The 13,074-nt window shown below is 50.9% G+C and overlaps 1 protein-coding gene across 7 annotated transcripts in view; it reads right to left on the bottom strand.

Moving 5' to 3' along the window:
• Positions 1-6,602: 6,602 nt before the first annotated feature.
• The window catches only part of COLQ (collagen like tail subunit of asymmetric acetylcholinesterase), a 77,552-nt gene continuing 71,080 nt past the window's right edge, over positions 6,603-13,074 (bottom strand). For all 7 annotated transcript variants that reach the window (XM_057491528.1, XM_036900997.2, XM_057491529.1 and 4 more), the window contains 5 exons: positions 12,932-13,068; positions 11,972-12,091; positions 11,416-11,536; positions 9,948-10,050; positions 6,603-8,067 (listed from right to left, as the gene is read on the bottom strand). In XM_057491528.1, coding sequence (XP_057347511.1) covers positions 7,998-8,067; positions 9,948-10,050; positions 11,416-11,536; positions 11,972-12,091; positions 12,932-13,068 — 551 coding nt within the window. In that variant the 3' untranslated portion in view covers positions 6,603-7,997. The remainder of the gene's footprint in view (positions 8,068-9,947; positions 10,051-11,415; positions 11,537-11,971; positions 12,092-12,931; positions 13,069-13,074) is intronic.

Here is a 13,074-nt window from a genome sequence, read left to right as displayed (position 1 = left end):
CTTCATGTCTTTGCAGTTTTTATTTTCTTACTAGAAATCAGTGAGCTAGAGAGCAGTGAAAAATGTAGGGTATCCTTTGTGCTTGAGCCTGTCTAAGTTGATTCCTTTTTAATATGGTGTTTATGACCATTAAGGTATGCACCTCAGTTTTAAAAGATGTGAACAACAAAACTAAAGGATTACTTTTAGCAAACCACATGGCATCTGAAACCATTTTATTTGATCTGGAAAGGCAGGCTTATTTTGGGGTCTGAGAACCATGCAATCGTTAAACTGAACCTGTAGGCATATTACTGAGGCATTTTAGCTCACCAAATTTCTTCCCCTTGGAATGCCGTTCCTCACACACTCAAATCCGTCCCACATACACCTCTGGCTCCCAAGTGACTTGCTGATGGGAAGTGATCTTGCCTTCTGTTTCCGTTCACACCTCTGATACAGCAATGCTGTCTGTCTTGTGTTCTTGGCTCCCCTGATAGATTGTAAACTCCTAGTGGGTGGTGACCATATTCCTTTTTAATTCTCTGTGGTCTTTCACCTAATGGGTGCTGAATAAATTTGGATTGAATGCAATTGCATATTGAGATCTAGGCTGGAAGTCCCCCGCTGCTAATTTGGCAGCTGGCTCCCATTTCCCTAGGTGAAAATAGAAGCTAGACTTGAACCAGGATATCAGGGTAAGTGGTGGTGTTCATTTATGGTCTAAGGGAGTTTGATCCTCAGTTAACTGTTGCCACTGCAGTGATATGTAACAAACCATCCCAAAACTCAAACAAAGGCTTCAAATAATCATTTATTTTGCTCACAAGTCTGGACTGGCGATTTAGGCTGGGTGTTGCTGGACCATTTTGGTCTTGAAGGTGCCTTCATATGCCTGGCAGTTGACAGGTTCAGCTATCTAGGACAGCCTTGGCCAGCACAGCCGGGGCAGCTCAGGTAGGCTCAGTGTCTTACCCCTCTAGCACCCTAGCCTGGGCATATTGTCATGGCGAAGGCAGAGGCACTAGAGAGAGGAGACACAACTGCCTTTGTCACAATTCCTAATGCATCCCTGGCCAAAGCAAGTCGCAGGAGGTGGGACAATATACTCCAATTGTTGGAGGAGTTGCAAAGTACCTTGGAAAGTTGTGGAGGTGGGGAGATGTGAGAATTAGGAGATGATTGCAGTCAGTCTGCTCCCTCCACGTACCCATTTCACCACCATGGTGGAGAACACTGGGCCGTATGATCACTAAGTTCTCTGCCTGCTACAGCTTTTCTCCTGGCCCAACACAAGTTCTGTAGGAGTTAAGGCTGATTTCTATTCATGGTCCCTGCGGAGGGCACCAAACCCAAGCCAGTGCTCCTCTAGGGGTGGCACGTCCCTCTTGATTCAGTGCATGTCGTTCACTCCCCTCCTACTCTTTCTAGCCTACAGCACGATTCCAGTTACTTACTGCTAAGTCACAAATACCCCAAAACTTAGTGGCTTAACACAACAACCATCTTACGGAATGTGTTGCTTAGGAATTAGGACAGAGCTTGAGTGGGCTGTTCTAGTTCTCCTTGTGGCATCAACTGAGGTTACTCAGTGGTACTCATTTGGCAGGTGGGCAGAACTGGACAATCCAGGCTGGTGTCACTCATCTGGCACTGTGTTGGGTGTGGCTGGAAACAGAATTATTTGTGACCATCAACCAGAGGGCCTACAAGGCATCTCTAGCATGGCAGTCTCAGAGTAGTCAGTCTTCTTACAGGATGGCTGCCTTGTCTGGAGCAAATGTTCTAAGAAGGTGCAAAGCCTTTTATGATCTAGCCTGGGAAGTCACAGAGTATCATGTCCACAGTATTCTATTGGTCAGAGCAGTCAAAAGCCCACCTAGATTCAAGAAGGGACAGAGACCCCCACCACTTTAATGGAAGAGTATAAAAGAGCCACCACCACTCCCACAAATTCCCCCTGCCTCCCATCAATTTTGCTTGACTGCCATTGTTGTCAAATAACACAGCTTCCCGGAGGAGGAGTTTCTAAAATTCAGTACCTGGTCCGGCAGCCTCAGCATTCCCTGGGACCTTGTTAGAAATGTCCCAGGCACCACCCCAGACCTGCTGAGTTCAAGTCTGGGATGGCACCCAGTATTCTATTTTCACAAGCCCTTCAGATCATTCTAATAAGCCCTGAAGTTTGAGAGCCACTGCCCCAGAATAAAACCTTCCTTGGTGAGCCTCAAGTGATGACCCGCAACCCCAGTGACCACCCTCACCCTTCTGTCCTTGGCGTTGGATTGGGGGTTAGCTGGGGCGGGGCAGGCAGTGGGGTGGAGTCCTGTGTAAGTCAGGACACCAAAGATCAAGTCTAGAAGAGGGATTGAGTGGTGGAGGGATGGCAAGATAATTCCTCATTGTCCTTGAAATTACAGGAGCCAGAATAATTACAAATTAAATTATCTCGAGATATTAGTGTCTTGGCAGCAGATTTCATTGTAACAAGGGCCTCTTTTTCTTCCTACAAAGGGAGAGGGGCATGGGGGAACAAAGGGTAGGGGAAATAGCTATTTTCTTCCGTTAGTGCAGTTGTTTTTTGTAGAGTTGTTTAACTCTAAAATTCAACTGTCTGAAGCTGGAAAGAGCTCAGGCGAGCCCCAGAGAGAAAGCCCCTCTGATGAAGGCAATGTGAGTTATCTTCTACTTCTTGGGGGCGTTGGATGAGAAGGAGTGTAGAGTCCTTAGCCCCTTACTCTTGTGTGATTTGCAACCCTGTCAGAATGTTACACGTGAAGATTCAGCAGACCAAACCACACTCCTGGAGCTCTGGGACCATGGGTAGTAATGGTGGGTGCTCACGTGTAATAATCTTGATGAATGGACAGAGTCCTTGACCTGTGAGCTCATTGTTGCAACACAAATGAAAGATCTGAGTTTCATTGAACATTTAAATTGGTTCGCTCCACTACAGGGGAGGGTTGGGGCAGACAGTTCAAGTAAAGCGGTCTATGGGGCATAGGTTGGCCCATTAATTGTAACGAGGTTTGAAGACTCTGACGCACTTGACCCACGTGCCCTCCGTGCCCCTATTAGCATGATGAACCAGTGTGTGCACCCCAAGACATTTCGAAACTTTGTCCTACCATCTTCCCAGATACACTTCCTAAGTACTAGTTAGTAAACTTCCTTCAGAGACCTTACTTTGCTTATGAATGTGTCATTCAAATGGCTTTGCAGGTGGATAAAGAGTAATTCTGGAGCTACAGCCCATCCCCACACTTCCCTGGTTGTTAGGATCCTCTTGACTGGCCCAGAGAATCCCAACCACAGGCTGAACTGGTCCTTGAGGACCAGTCGAGCAGAGCTTAGACCTGTGTCCAGACAGTAGAACTCAGCCCTGGGCACTGTCCACTTGCCGGAGTAGACACCAATAAAGCCAGTTGCAAAGTTGACAGGAAGCAATGACCTCTCCCAAGGTCACAGCTGCAGTTCTGCAGTGCCACAATCACACCTTCTTTTGAGGGACCACTGCTTTCTTTCCAATGATATCATCAGTTTTGCTTTATTGCTCCTGCCACCTGAACAAAGTCACCATGAAGCTTTGTGACCAAGTCATGGGCCGTCAAAACTTTGAAGTCTGCAATCCTATCAATAAGAATGGAACTTTCTACTCTTGTCTGGAACCTGAATTGCATGAGTCACTTTGACACAGAGAGGCAGTTTCAGTTTCTACCCTAAATGCAGAACTTCTGATAGAAATTTTGAGGCATGATATTCCATGTTTTTCTTAACTTTGTAGTTTCCCAAGGAATCAGGACCTGGGTCCACCTCATAGTCCAGGTTTAATGTCGACCCTCTAACAGTCTGCTTCACTCAGCCTGTCCCAGCACTGCTTCATTTACATTCTGTATACCCTCCATCCCTCCCCTGAACCTATCATCATCTTGCCTTTCTTGGTGTGATGAGATGCCGCATTGTTCCTCTGGTGGTGGTCTCCCTACTAAAGTTAGTAAACTTAATTTTGTTGGCCTGCAAGGTTGTCTCTGATGTTATTCATCAGACAGGCTAGTGTGAAGCCTAGTAGTGCTAGAACCACTGTTCTTCACTGCTTTGCAGTAAAGGGTGTGGTCCAAACTCCTGTCAAAAGTGAACACAATTGTGATATCAGCCTCAAAAGGGGGGAAAAAATGCCCCAGGTACCCAAAGAAGTGATTGACTTGGCCTGAGCCACTAGATAATGACACGGATAAAATCCAACACTGCCTAAACAATTTCTAGGTGTCAGAAATTTTAACCATATTATAACCAAAATTCACACAGCCCTGAAATAGGGCACTATTATCCCCACCATGAAGATGAGAAAACAGAGACTCGAGAAACTCAACAAATTATGCAGGATAGTTAGACAGCGACTTGGTGGCAGAGCTAGGCTTCAAATGCAGATGTGCTAAGCAATCCTGTTTTTTTCACTACCTACACCACATCTTTCACAACCTGTGGCTCCCTGTGAGAATCGACCTCTCCAAAATCAGAGCCAACCAGGAGCCTTCTGGGTGTGAGCAGTCTTCCCAAATGTGTGCCCCATGTGGCTCAGCACCTATTCCTGCCAAAAAATAACAAAACAAAACCAGAGAGACAGACACTGTGTCCCCAGTTCCCATCCACCCCTTTCCTGCTCCCCAGTATTTGGTGTCACAGCCACCCCTTACCCACATAGCCTGTGTGCTTGTGGAGAATCCCCAGGAGTGGGCTAAGGGTAGTTTTATAATCTTTGCCACAATGGATTCAGGAACCCAGTGTGATCCAATCAGCAGGTGGCATTCTCCTGACAGTAGAAATTAGTTTCAGCATTGGCATGTGACCCAAAACAGGACAATGAGGCTCAAGGTAAGATTTCTGGGAGCTTCTGGAAAAAATATTTCCTGAGAGGGACTGGAACAGATGTTCTCTTCTATGAATATTGTAGGGTACAGAAGTAAGCATGAAATGGCAGCAGTCACCTTGTGAATACCTTAAGAATCAAACAGGACAGATGCAAATAGCTGAAAGGATAGGCTCAGATAAATTGAGTGGGAGCCTTGATTGAGCCATGCCTGATCTCCACACCACCAGTGGAATTTTTAGCTTTCATGAGCCAATGAATTGCACCCTGTGGTTTATACCATATTTAAATTGGATCCTCTGCTCCTTGCCAACAAAGTATCCGGACCACCATGGCCTCCTTTGCTGACCAGTTGCACCTCTGAAGGCCCTGTGATCATCTCAGTTGTTCCATGTGACACCTTGGGAGCAGCTGAGGGCATCCATCACCCCTCCTTGGCATGCCCTGTCACTGCTGGAGGGCAGAGTCCACACTCACGAGCTGTCTACAGTTTCTTTTAGGTGAGGAAACTGAGGCTGTGGGAAGTGAGGAAGTATGAGCCCAGGTCCTGGGATTCCCAGTTCAGTGCTCATCTCTCTACCTTGTGGCACTGTGGCTTCCCACAGACCAGAAAATGCTCTCAAACATTTACCTGGCACAGGCGCACTCTAGGCTACCTACCTATTCAGTGACTGCCTGGCCTGCTTACAGAGCCTGCTCCTAGACCACAGAGGAGGGCTTGCGCCACCATCTTCCCTGATCTTTCATCTTTCCATTTTAAAATGCCACAGGGGCAGAATTACTATTATTATATATGTTCTTAAAACATAAAACTTTTGAGTCCTTTCATTTCCTGGGCCTTTCATAATCCTCCCTTGAAATAGCAGGAGACAGTCTCACCTGTAGTACTGCAGGGTGTAGGGACAAGAGGATATATGGAGGCTCACACAGCAAATATCTAAGTATTTACATTATAATAAAACTAACCAACTATTATTAAATATGTTCTCTCTGCTTTCCCTACAGACACACTTTCATAAAGACCTGGAAAGCCAGGTTTGCATTTGGAATTTTTGGATTCCTCAAAGTTCTGTAGTAGCACAAGGAAAGCAAGGCCTTACCCGAGCCCTGCCCACTAGCCCAGCTCATCCCACACTGAGAGGGCCTTATGTGCCTGTGTGGAAACTGTAGCCTGTGCATCCACAGTTTGTCCCTGGCCATCTCTCAGGCTTGAAGGGGTGTGCAGGTCACACTCAGGAGAACAGACATGGGGAAGAGGCCTGCATAGGCCCTGGAAGCAGGCTCAGGACCATGTAGGTGGAAACTGGTTTCCTGGGTGCCTGGAGCATGGTCTGGGGGGAGGTGAGCAAGCTCCAGTGGACATGTCACATGGCCCCATGGACTCCCTGGCCTGTGGGGAGGATCATGACCAGAGGTGGGCCATGCTAGTGCCCTCCAAGGTAAGGGACCCAGGTCAGGGCCCCTCTTGGCCAGGTCCAAGGGCAGTACAGGACCTCTGTGTCATCCTAAATAAGGTTCTAAAACAAGGCCGGGATTAGCTGGGGCTGGGCTAGCGAGACTGGGCTTTGTGATCTCAGGAATTCCTCCACATCTCCAGACCTGTTTCCTCCATTGTGTCTGAGGGAACAGGACTGCTTCCACTTTCTAGAACCTTCTGCAGAGTCTGGGAAACAGACTTGAATTCAGACCCTTCATTCCATCCAGCAATGCTGGGATTCTGGCCCCAACCCTGCAGGGAAGACAGACCCACAGTGGGGAAATGAACCACCTTTATTTCTTGACTTCCCATCTGGAGACCCTGCTATAAAGGGGATGGCTTTATGTGGTAGCATCATCACCCAGGACCTTGCAGTGGAGGCAAAGGGAACCGGGCTGATCAATGTGCCCACCTGGGATGACCCCACCTTTAGGCTGTTCCCTCTATAGACCACCAACATGATGGCCCACTGGGCCAGAAACTCCTGTCTGTTGAGTTCCCAGGACTCAGGCACATTAAATATCTCCATACAAAAGCCCAAGAGTCATAAATGGGCAAATCCCATTTGAGGTTTGCCACGGAGGAGGAAGTCCTTCCAACACAAAGCTAAGCCCCCTCAGGAAAGATGGTGGTGAGGCAGCCCACAGTCATGCTGGCCCCATGGTCCTGTAGAAACGGACTCAGGCACAGACAGGAGGGCCAGGCTATGCGTCACAGAGACACAGGCCCCGGCCTTCGGGACAGACGCCACCTCTGTCCTGAGCACCCAGGAGAAGGGCCCAGAGGGGGGAACACGGGGTGGCATTCCGCCAGGGGCTGAGGAAACACCAGCAGCCTGCCCAGGTGTGCACTCAGGACATCACTCTGCCAGGAAAGCTCCTGAACAAGCAATGGACGTGAGAGGCATCTTCAAGGCAGAGGTCAGAGTGCAGGAAGCCATGAGGTCAAGATGGTGCCAGGGAGGGTGGAACCATGAGAGGCACCCCTGTGGGAAAAGAGCATAAGGCCCACCCCACTGAGGCTCCACCTCCAGCCAGGCAGAGTGCAGCTTTGGCGGCCTTCCAGTGCTCTCGACAGCTGACTGTCTTCTTGGGGAGCTGCAGCCACATGAGGCTGTGCCGGGCTCTGGTCGGTTGAGGGCCCTCCAGGGGCCCAGAGCTGGGATTCCCACAGAGAGAATGGGCCCTCCTCCTGCTCTGCGGTTCGCAGACCTGGAGAGACCCAGCTGCCCTGCATGAAGATGCCTCCTCCTGGAGGTCAGAGGCATGGAGAGGCGGGCATGGACACCAGCTGCCCCGAACGGGGTGAGCGCAGGCTCTAGCAGCCCTGCAGCCCACATGTGTCTAACAGCATCAGCCAAGTCCACGGCCTGGGCCAGCAGCATGCCAGAAGAGAAAGAGCACCACAGGCCAGGTGTCAGCCAGGTGGTAGCGATGGGGAACAATTCCCAGGCCAGACGTGTGGCAGTTTTCCGGTCCTTCGGTTAAGACAGGAGGCAGTGGCCCTGATCTTCCAGTCAGACTGAGGCAAAAGGGTGTCTCAATGGCAAGAGTTTGCCCTGTTTTTGTCACACGAAGGTGGCAGCTGGACCAGGATGGTGTGAGGCTGGTTTGATGAGGGCGGGGAGGCCGCTGCCAATTGGAAGGCACAGCGCCCTCCTCCTGCTCGCATCCCTCACGTGAAGTAACGGCAGGACGTGGAGTCGATGTAGCAGTACTGTGTGCACTGAAGGTCTCCGTAGGACCTGAGGGGGCAGGCACGGGTCAGCGGCAGGAGAGCCTCCCCCTCCCCAGGCCGCACAACAAACGCAGTTCTGAAAGGTTGCCTCTGGTGCCCTTTGTCAGACCCTATGATTGGCAGCCCCCGCTACCACTGTACTCAGGGCCTAGGGGCCCACGGGGGCTGTTCTCGTTCTCCCTTGAGGTGAGGGGCTGGCGGCAGATGAGTCCAGGCCTTTGGGGTTTTTTTCCTGGAGCCCAGCTGAGGGATCTGGGTGGAGGTCTGGTAGCCTTGCTCTTACACAGCATCTCCAAGAGGATCCCTCCCTTTTCGAGGCCTGAAAGGTGTCCATTAGATCACACTGTTTCGATGCAAATGTAATTCTGTGCCATCCAATATGCCAGCCACTGGCCATATGTGGCCACTGAGCTCTTGAAACAAAGTCAGAGTGACTAACAAACTGGATTTTAAGTTCTATTTAATTTTAATTAATTTTAATTTAGTAGTCACATGTGGCCAGGCGCTACCCTTTTGGACAGTGCAGTCGATACCTCTGTAAGCCCAAGTGCTAAACCCGAGTCAGGTCAGTGTGTTATACACTATGTCCACATCAAAGCATCCCCTGAGGCCTCTAGGGATTAGGGGAGTAGCCTTAGTGAACCCCGGGGTAAGAGCGACCCTGGCTTCACATCAACTGTGTACTCAGTTGTCTTTGGAGCCATCAGCCAACTCAGACCTGCCAGCTCTCTGGCAGGTGCCTGCTCGGAGCCCACCCTTACTTCAGGGATGAGGCACAGTGCAGATAGACACGTCATGCGGGGGGTTCTGGCCAAGCCCACAGTGCTCTGGGTCTGGGGGTGACTACAGGTCTGTAGTTCTCCCAGACATGTTTTGGGGAGTGGGCATTAAGGAGACTCCCTTGGAAGACAGATCAGAAAGGGAACAATAGAGAGACAGGCCTGGTGCCTGTCCCCCACCACCACCAAGGGTTTGAGTCCAAGCCTACCAGAGGATCAGGGACAGAGCTGGAAGCAAAGGCCGAAAAGATTGGACGCCCAAGTGACTTAGCGGGTGTGAGGGGCCACTGACCCACTCTGGAGCCAAGGGAGAAGCAGGACATGGGCTGGCGGGGGAAATAGCCTCCCCATTTTCCCCAGAACCCTCTAGCAGTCTGGTTCTGTGAGGATTAGAGGGAGTGTGGTACCATTCTGTGCCCTGAAAGGTACCCAGGAGGCTACATGCTGGATTTGGACTCAGTGCTTCACAAGGCCAGTGGCCTTCAGGTGGCTGGAAAGATGTCCACGTGGAGGCCAGGACTCTGGAATACTTATCCTGAGCAAAGTAAACACCCACTGAAGAGTCTCAGAAATAACTAGAGAGGCCCTTGATGGGACTACTAAGTTCCTGGGGTTCTCTTGGAGGAGCCATGTGCCAGCAAAATTAGACATTAATGCTGGTGTCACCTCGCTTGCACCCACATGCCTGTCCATGGTTTGGGGAGGGGGACTCGAGAAAATTCAGGTCACACAGATACTTAGGCTGTTTGACATCCACTGATACTTCCGCCCTCCCAGGCCCATTGCCCAGAAGACCAATGTGGTCAGGGGGACAGAAGCTGCTTGTCCAGGGTCAACAGCTGAGCTTAGGGGCTGCTGGCCCCAGGCACCCAGGACAGAACGGTGGCTGTGTCTGTCTGAGTGACATGCAGGCCACTCTGAGAGAGCACACGAGTGTTCTGTGTTTATCGTCCATCCGCCCCAGGTGAGCAGGGACCATGAGTGGTCACCATACCTCAGTATCTAGAAATTACCAGTAACCTAAGAGGCACTCAAAAATGTTTGTGAAGGAAAGAAAAGGAGGGGAGGGAGACAGGGGTGTCCTGACCACACGCGAGGGGATCCCTACCCTGGGAGATAGGTCTCGCAGGTCAGGGAGCCAAAGTCCGCACCGTCGCAGTCCTCCACGCCCTTGTGCCGGTGACCGTCTCCACAGTAGGCCCCGTGACAGCCTGTGGGGCACAGGAAGTGCAGACCTGAGGAGGCGCAGGCAGGCAGGCTTGCCTCTGCCTCTAAGGACCATGTGGCTTAAAGGATCCACCAGACCCCCCTTGAAAAGGCCTCCATGAAGCTTCAGACCCAGACCCCACCCTGGAGAATAAGGGGACCTTGACTACAGCCCAGCCCTGCACTTGCTGGCCAAGAGACCCAGAGCAGGCCAGTCGGCCTCTCCCAGCCTCAGTGCCCTCATCTCCATCTGGGGGCAGGGACACCGCAGGACCCCTGCAGCTCCCGAGAGAAGAGCGTCAGGAGACTGTGAGCGCTGGGCACTGGATGGCCACGGTGGCTCATATATGCCTACAGAGATCTTCCAGCGTGGGCAACCCTGTGTCCAGGGGAACCAGATGATCTTCAGTGGGGTCCCTGTTCTCAGGCAAGAGGAGGGTCTTGAAGAATGAACCCTACCCTCATTTTACAGGGCTTCATGACTCCATTTTTCCTTCCTGCTGTGTATCTCCTATTTAACGGCGTCTGCACGAGGGCCAGAAAGGACTCCTGGTGAAGCCAGCATCCTAGGGCTTCTCCTGGGAAGTGAGCTATGCTGCGAGAGAACCAGCAGCCCCCGCCCCAGTGCCGCCCCGTGCACACCCTCCTCACCCGCACTGCAGGGAATGTGACTGCATCCGGAACTGCACTCTGGCTCCTCACAGCAGGGGCTTACACCTGCCAGGGAAGGGATGCTGAGCCCTTACTACAGCCAGACAATGCACACACACGTTAGCTCGTGGGATCTCTAAAGACCTGAGTGGAACCATCATACCCATTTCTCAGCTGCAGAGAGTGAGTCTTGGAGCCATTAATTGCCCTCCGTCAACCCCACTCATGGAGAAGCCTCCCCTCTGGCATTCAGACTATTCTGTCTGACTCAAAAGTCCGTGCTTTTCATCTCACCTCTGCAGCACTATGCTGCCTGCCTGTCTCGGCAGCACCCCGGAAGCTCAAGCAGCCCTGGCTAGCCTGCTTCCCCCAGAAAGGGCTTTGCTACCAGGCTCTCCTGGGAAAAATGAGTTCTGAATCAAATTCTTGGCTTCTTGCTTTTGCCTTTTGCTCCTGCACCATCTTCATCTTTGGATAAAGAATGTGGATTGGAATGTGGGTTTTACCAAAAAGTAGGATTCAGAAAAAAGGGAGGGCCTGGTGGCTTCTCTGGGGGCCGGATCCTTTGGTCGGGGAAGAGTTAACATCTGGTCTGAAAGGGGCGGGTTGGTCCCACAGCAGCCTAGAGATACTCATTCTGGCTCTAGAATTGTCCCAGCCACCATACTCCACCCTGATGGCAACCAGCCTCAGGCTGTCTTGGGCGGGGACCCACTCACTGATGCAGTCGTCACTCATGTCGGCGTTCCCGTCGTCACAGGCTTCCCCGGGCTGCAGGACCCCATCCCCACAGGAGCCAGCGTGGTTTATGGTGTAGTCCACAGGGTAGAAAGGGGTCATCTGGCCAAAGAAACACCACAGTTACCAGAGACGGCATGGGCAGGGTGGGTCGCTGGCGCTAGGGACAGAGTCTCCGGGTCCAGCAGGGGTCCTGCTGGGGGCAGCCCTTGGCTGCCTCCTGGGTGGGAAAGGGCCTCCTTCCTGGTCTCCCAGAGCTCTGCAGTGGTCAGCAAGGCTGTGCTGGGTTAAGGCAGAGGCCTGGAAGAGTGGGAAGGCGAGGCATCTGGAACCTTGGCTTGAGGAGGTTCTATCTGGGAGGAGGGCCATGGACAGCTGCTCAGAGACACAGCCAGGCAGGATGCCCTGCCCTTCTGGGGACACAGACTGTGGGGAGGTCTGCCCAGGCCCAAAGCTGGCCTTCCTTTCCTCTGTGATATGCCCCTTCCCTGGAGCGGGGGACATGGGTGTGTGTCCTGAGTACCCTCCTCTGGATACCTGGATAGGGAGCCAGCCAAGGCTGTCCTTGAAGTACAGAGACCTCTGATCCCTGCAGAAGGCAATGGCATTTTGGGTGTTCAGCCTCTCAAGCTCCTCCTGGTTGTTAACCACAAAAATCTGCCAGAGAACACACTGGTGAGGATTCCAGAAAACACTTCTATGGGGGCAGGAAAAAAGCTGGAGGAGGAAACAGTCTCTAGCCTTGGGTTGGTTAACAGCTGAGAGGGGAGTCTGCATATGTACTCCTCCTGAAGTGGGGAGGAATGTGTTGATTCCCACATCTTCTTAATCCAATCGCTATCCAACTTTCAAGTGAAAATATCCACCATGATGTAAAATTTTTAAACATTCAAAATGTTCCCTAGACTTAAATAAAATGGTGATGTCATCTAATCAAGTAATTCAATATCTAGAAATGATTCTAACAAAATTTTATACTCAGAGATGTTCATTACAGTGTTATTTACTTTAGCGAAAAACTGGGCACTGGCTAAATAGATCGCAGCATAGCCATGTGATGGATGATCATGCATCCATTCAGCTGATGAAATGATGTCCAGGATTTACTTCAATATAATCCAAGGTGGGGGCGGCGGGGTGCAGTGGTGAGTGAAAGTAAAGACAAATCAAGGAAACAAGATTAGCCACGAGCTGATAATTGGATTTGGGTGAAGCATACATAGAGGTTCATTTAGTTTCCTGTATTCACTTGAAATTGTCTATACTTTTTTGTTCTTAAAAAGACAAAGAAAATACTCCAAAATGGACCCAAAACCAAGAGCACAATTTGTTTTTCTTCTTTTGACTTTTCCTTATTTTACAAAGTCCTAATAATGAGTGTGTACCAGTATAATGGGGGAAATAAGTTTAACTAAAAGGCTTTTATAAAGTCTTGAAAGGATCAGGTGAGAGGTCTTGATGCACAAGCACCCACGACTTTTCCCAGCAGCACCTTACCACAGGAACTCGTGGGGAGCTGGGCTCGGGCATGGGCTCCCCGTGGGAAGGGTCGTTCACATTGAGGGTTCCACAGAGACATCTTCCTGGAGGCCCCGGAAATCCTCTGTCCCCTTTGGGTCCCATTACAAGTTGTCCTAGGA

The sequence above is a fragment of the Manis pentadactyla genome, chromosome 14 (genome assembly GCF_030020395.1).
Source record: "Manis pentadactyla isolate mManPen7 chromosome 14, mManPen7.hap1, whole genome shotgun sequence".
In the NCBI taxonomy this organism is placed as follows: Eukaryota; Metazoa; Chordata; class Mammalia; order Pholidota; family Manidae; genus Manis; species Manis pentadactyla.
This window is presented reverse-complemented; position numbering and strand designations above follow the sequence as displayed.